This window comes from Camellia sinensis, chromosome 1 (genome assembly GCF_055761805.1).
Source record: "Camellia sinensis isolate YWXY chromosome 1, ASM5576180v1, whole genome shotgun sequence".
NCBI classification, from domain to species: Eukaryota; Viridiplantae; Streptophyta; class Magnoliopsida; order Ericales; family Theaceae; genus Camellia; species Camellia sinensis.
Window position 1 is genome coordinate 159,921,480 of NC_138961.1, and position 6,128 is coordinate 159,927,607.

General features: G+C 35.0%; 1 protein-coding gene across 1 annotated transcript; it reads right to left on the bottom strand.

The window, feature by feature from the left end:
* Positions 1-3,304: 3,304 nt before the first annotated feature.
* LOC145820501 (uncharacterized) lies at positions 3,305-5,871 on the bottom strand. Its single transcript, XM_082916378.1, has 5 exons — positions 4,479-5,871; positions 3,994-4,241; positions 3,741-3,832; positions 3,599-3,650; positions 3,305-3,343 (listed from the first exon to the last, which is right to left on the bottom strand). Exons 1-5 carry the CDS (start codon positions 5,869-5,871, stop codon positions 3,305-3,307), a joined length of 1,824 nt encoding a protein of 607 aa, XP_082772504.1.
* Positions 5,872-6,128: the final 257 nt, after the last annotated feature.

A 6,128-nucleotide genomic window follows, 5' to 3' on the forward strand; every position in this document is an offset into this window, starting at 1 on the left:
TTCAAACCTTTCTCGGTTGATAAAAGCCACCACTTCCCGATGTAACAGATGATCACATATTAAGATGTCTTCCCTAGGATACAACAACCCGACTTTTAGTCGTGTTTACTTCACCAACCTTGCACAAGTAGCTGAGTTCAAAACTCCACCATAAAAACACATTTACAAGCTACCTAACCATTTTTGTATAAACACAATATAAAATATATATAAACACTCATATTTTTCATGTATACTTCCTCCTATATATACACATCCATCAAAACATGAAGAGCCACATATTAAATATAATAATAAATCAATTATAACTCATAACCTTTCACATGAAACACTCAAACTCTTTCAGTTCATCATATTGCATTATTATATAATTTTTAACTACACTTTATGACATGATATATGTATATACATAAATGTACTACAATATATATATATATACATATATATATATCAAATTTAATATTTAAAACAACATAAATGCATGTATGCACTAACACTTTTCAAATTCTAAAAATTTACTAAAGTTACCATGCACATTCATTTATTGCATCCCCAACGCTAGTAACATCTGATAAGCACCAAGGATCCTCTAGAGTGATTTTTTCCTAAAGTTTCCTAGAGTGCTACACTGTGTGGTTGAGATTTACTGGTAAGTCACATCAATTTTTCTGATGTGACTTACCAGTAAATCTCAACCACACAATGTAGCACTCTAGGAAATTTTAGGAAAATTTCACTCTAGAGGATCCTTGCTCTCTGATAAGACTATCATTTTCAATCCAAACAATAATATAACACAATCTTTATATATAAGGATATTAGTATAAATATTAAAAGTTGAACAGCACATAACCTCGTGGTCTTATGCTATTTTCCCCACAATTGGATTAATTTACTTAAAATAATTATACATTTTTGTCCCAAAAAAAGTATTAAGAAATGTACATTATAACCAATGCTCTTAAAAATACGTTTGTATTAAAAAATAAATAAATAAATAAACTTTTGAGATTTGAAATCAAATCGCAATCAATCAAGCTGCTATCAGGATTAAAAACAAAATTGACAATTTCAAAGTTTGAATATGTTACATGTATCTGAATGATGAATATTATAAAATATTAACATCAAGTCATTTCGATTCTTCACTATATCTCATTGACTATAATATGGCCAAGTAATATGGTGATTCCGGAGTATTTACGCCATTATGTTAGGACATTTGTTGTCTTACCTCTTAAAAAGAGACAAAAATTGGACAAGTTGCTCTTTAAATTAATTTTCCATAGTATGTTAAACTTCTAGATTTTTGTAATCTTATATTTTTTTTCTATCAATGTGTTTTTACATTTTGCTCTTTAAATTAATAACAATACTATATACTCAGAAAAATTATTAAGAAAAATACTCAAAAAAAAAAAAAAAAAAACATTTATAGATCACAATCATTCTAAGTGAAGCCTACATTCACTAATTTTAAATCTACACTATACACTTCGTTTCGGATAAAATTCAAGGCACTTTTTCAAGATTAATATTGTTTGGGTTGATTATTCTTTTTACTTCTATAGTTTGATCCAAATTTCATTTTAATCCCTATAATTTCAAGTTAAACAATTTGGTCCATACACTTTAAGGGTAGTTTTAAATTGATTCTTTTGTCTACATTGGAGGTTAAAATTAATAATTTTAGAACACTTGTTAATTTTCTAAGATATACATATGGATAAAATTAACAAAATTTAGATAGAAAAACAAACGGCAACTAGACTTAAAATAAAAAAATTAAATTATTTAAAATGAAATAATATGAACTACAGTAAAATTTAAATAAAATTATATGAATGAAAAGTATAATTAACCCTTAATTAATATATTTCTGACTCCCAACGCTCAAGTCAACAATCGGCCGGCAAGCCATACCATTTGCTCTTAATAACCACCTACAATACACTTAGTCAAAGCTAATTAAAAATTTTAGTATTTGGACGTATGTGGTACAAATAGCCAATAAGTCACATGTACTCGTAAAGTCAATTTTACGAAGAAGTATTTAGGGCAAGAGGTACATCACATCAGTTTTAATGAATTATTGTATAATTTTTCTCCATCAAAAAACATGACATGAGTATTAAATTATTAAATTATTGTCTCTTGGACCACCAGAAACCTCCCCTTTCTCAAACTCTCTCCTCCTCCCATCAACGTTTTTTCTTTTTCTTTTTTTATTGTTCTTTTTCTCTAATTTCAAATCTGAAATTTTTATAGAGAATCCATTCACCTACTCCATCCTTTCCTCCTCAATACTTTCCCATTCTCGACTAATTCGAAAATTTTTGATGAAAAAATCCAAGGCTTGTTTGGTTTGCTTTTGGAAGAGTTGTTTTAAAAAAAAAAAAAAAAAAATCTAAAATTTTTGTTTAGTTTGTGATTTTTCTCAAAAAATTTCTAAAATCACTCTCTTATACACCAATCAATCATTTTTTCCCTCTCATCTCTCATTCTTAATCATTTTTTTCTCACACACATCTATTCAATTATAACAAAATATCAAATCATCCCAAACTTCCAAACTTTAAAACTACTTTCAAAATATACAATCAAACGAACCAAACATTTTTCTAAACTCTCTCCTCAATTTTTTTTTAAAAAAAAATCACTCTTTCAAAAGCAAACCAAACACACCCAATCTTTTATCTCTTACCATTATATTGACCAAGCAAAATGAAATGAAGTTTTTTTATTGATGGAACATGAAGCATAAAGTAATACAAAAGAAACCAACAGCAAACAGTTTTATTGATTCCATTTACAAAGAGAATAAGCACCGGGCCTTTTCATTAGTAAAACCCAGACCACAACCAAACCAAAAGAGAAGTAAAAACACCATTATAATTAGTCTACAAATCTACCGGCTAAAACAAATTATCCAAAGTTTTTCTTTTATAAGTTGAGAATGAGAAAGTATTATTAAGAGAGGGAAAGGACGGAGCAGATGAATGGATCTTCTATGGAAATCTCATATTTGAAATTAGATAAAAGAATAAACAAAAAAAAAAAAAAAAAAAAGGGGAACTTTGACGGAAAGAGGAGAGAAAATTTGAGAGAGAAAGTTTGAGGGAAGAGAGAGGGGAGAGACGAGAGAGAGAGAAGGGTTTTTGCTAATGCAAAAGACAAGAATTTAGTAATTTAGTACACTCGTCATCTTTTTAATGGACGTAGTGTACCAATTACAGTATTTTTTTTTTTTTTTTTTATCAACAAAAGAAAACTTTATTGATGAAGAAAGTATAACATACAAAACTTACATCAACAAAGAGAGAAGAGTAGATAGCACAAGACCCTAAATTGGTGAGAAACCAATAAAGGAAACAAAAGAGAAAAGAAAAGAAAAGAACACAGAACAGAGTTACACTACTACAGCTTCTCACACCCGAATTAGCCTACAGCTAGACCAACAACAGCATAGAAGCAACACCCAGCAGCAAGCCAGCAGCAAACTTCCTAGATTCATACCTGGCTACACACAGCATAAGGCAGACTTCCTTTGATCATACCTGATTCAAACAGATCTGCCAGCAACATGCCAGCAACATACCAGCAACAGATCTGCCAGCAACATCCCAGCAGCAGACTTCCTTGATTCATACCTGGCTACACACAACAAGGCAACACACAGCATCTGATCTAAATCAGATTAGCATACTGATTCAGATTAGCATGAGCATGCCAGAGCAGACCAGCAGACACAGATTGGCAGACCAGCAGACACAGAATGGCAAACACAGATTAGCAGACTTCCCAGATTCTCCACATTGCTAATCTGACTCCCCTAATTCAGATTGGCAGACTACCCTGATTAAAGCAGACTAGAGCAGAAGCATGCACACCCCATCTGGCATGAAGCAGACTACACAGAGGGCAACATACCAAGCACACACACCCCAGAAGCACATACAACCCAGCAGCAAATCCCTATAAACAACAAGTCACCTGATTCAGATTAGCCACTACATCATGCACTGAATAGTGAAACTCTGGCAGCCCAGACTTGGCCCACAACCCAACCCTAACTTTCACTATTTCACCAAGCTCCTCCATATTAGGCTGATTTCCTTTAAAAACACACTCATTTCTTAACCTCCATACTGACCATAACATTGCAATTGGAACAAGCCTCCAAATCCTCACAACTGACTTCTTAAATTTTGTTCCCAGCCACCATAACAGCACACCATCAACTGTAGCAGGAATGACCGAAGATACTCCCCACCATTGAAGCAAAGATGACCAAACCTTCCAAATCTCCGAGCATTACAGGAACATATGATCCACGGACTCTGGTTCCATCTTGCAGAAAAGGCACAGATTCTCCACATTACTACTTAAGGCCCTAAACCTCTGTAAAAGACTAATGGTTTTAACCCTGCCCCTCCATGCCAACCAGCTAAAAAATTGAGCTTTTGGAGGGGCCACACCTCTCCATAACAGATTAGGAACCTGTAATTTTGGGCCTTGAATCACCTCATACCATTTCCTCAATGATGCCACAGTGAATTGACCTGAAGGAGATGCAGTCCACCTGACTGAGTCTGGCAGCTCCTCATTAATCCTGGGGGCATCTCCAGTCAAGTCTTGCAGCCTTTGAACCTCCTCTTCCTCCCAAGCAAGAAGTGATCTTGAAAACAGAAACCTCCAATTTCCTGAGATATCCCTCCTCTGCATGAAAGAGCTCAGATTCCCCTCTTTATCCACAGATAATCTGAACAACCTTGGGAACTCTACCTTCAATTGAACATTCAACAGCCACTTATCATGCCAAAAGTGAATCCTACACCCATTTCCTATCACAAGCTTGCAATTAGACGTAAAAAATTCAAAAAGCTCAGCATTAGCCCTTAACACACTCAGAATATCACTCCAAACAACAGATTCTTTGCCAGTCCCTTCCAACACTGGTAACCATCTACCACCAACTCCCCCATACTTGTTCAATATTACTTTCTTCCACAGAGATTCATCTTCCACCCCATATCTCCACCACCATTTAGTTAACAAGAAATCATTAAAGTCTCTCACCCTTCTAATCCCTAACCCTTCTTGCTCTTTACTAAGAGTTACTAACTTCCAGTTTACCAAATGAATCTTCCTCCGGACTTCTGAACTACCCCATAAAAATGTTGCCCTCAACTTATCAATTTCCTTAGCTACCCCTTTAGGTAATTTGAAGAGAGAAAGGTAGTAACCAGGCAGACTACCAAGGACAGATTTGATCAGAGTTAGACGACCAGCAAATGAAAGTGTCCTTCTCTTCCATAAGGCTAATTTAGCTTTTACCTTCTCCACCACAGGTTGCCAAGTCTTCTTTCTTCTTGGGTTAGCACCTAGAGGTAAGCCCAAGTACAACAGAGGAAGCTTTTTACTTAGACAATAAAGTTTAGAGGCAAAAGCTTGACCAATATCTCCACTAATCCCAACTCCGCACACCACACTTTTGTGGAAATTTATTTTAAGGCCCGACATAATCTCAAAGCATCTAAGAATCCTCTTAACATTTACTATCTCCTCCCACTCAGCATCGCAAAAAAGAATAGTGTCATCGGCAAATTGGAGATGAGACAGATTTAGATTTCCTGACCCAATAGAAGCTCCCTTAATTAAGCCCAAAACTTTAGCCCTTTCCAACAAAACATTGAGGCCCTCAGCTGCAATATTGAACAAAAAGGGGGAAAGAGGATCACCTTGCCTTAGCCCCTTCTGTGGACTAAACTCTTCTGTTGGTGAGCCATTAACAAGAATTGAAATTCTTGTCGTGGTGACACAAGTTTTCATCCAACCCAGCCATCTCTCCCCAAACCCGAGATTGGCCATCATAGAAAAAAGGTAACCCCAGTTGACCGAATCATAAGCTTTTTGAAAGTCAAGTTTGAAAATTACACCCTTCTCTTTAGACTTCTTCTACCAATCCACCACCTCATTAGCAATCATTACCCCATCGAAGATATTCCTCCCCCCCAAGAAGGCAGTCTGCACTACTCTAATCACATCTGGAAGCACCCTTTTCAATCTTTTGGAGAGTACCTTAGCCAAGATTTTATACATTACACCCACCAAACTAATTGGTCTAA

What these genes read in the sequence shown, in the direction of transcription:
- LOC145820501 (XM_082916378.1), bottom strand. Translation starts at nt 5,871, where the DNA reads ATGGCCAATCTCGGGTTTGGGGAGAGATGGCTGGGTTGGATGAAAACT. An exon ending in TAGTGGCTAATCTGAATCAG is followed by an intron (nt 3,833 to 3,993) that starts GTGACTTGTTGT and finishes AATCTGAATTAG; the next exon opens with GGGAGTCAGATTAGCAATGT. An exon ending in CTGCCAATCTGTGTCTGCTG is followed by an intron (nt 3,651 to 3,740) that starts GTCTGCTCTGGC and finishes GTGTGTAGCCAG; the next exon opens with GTATGAATCAAGGAAGTCTG.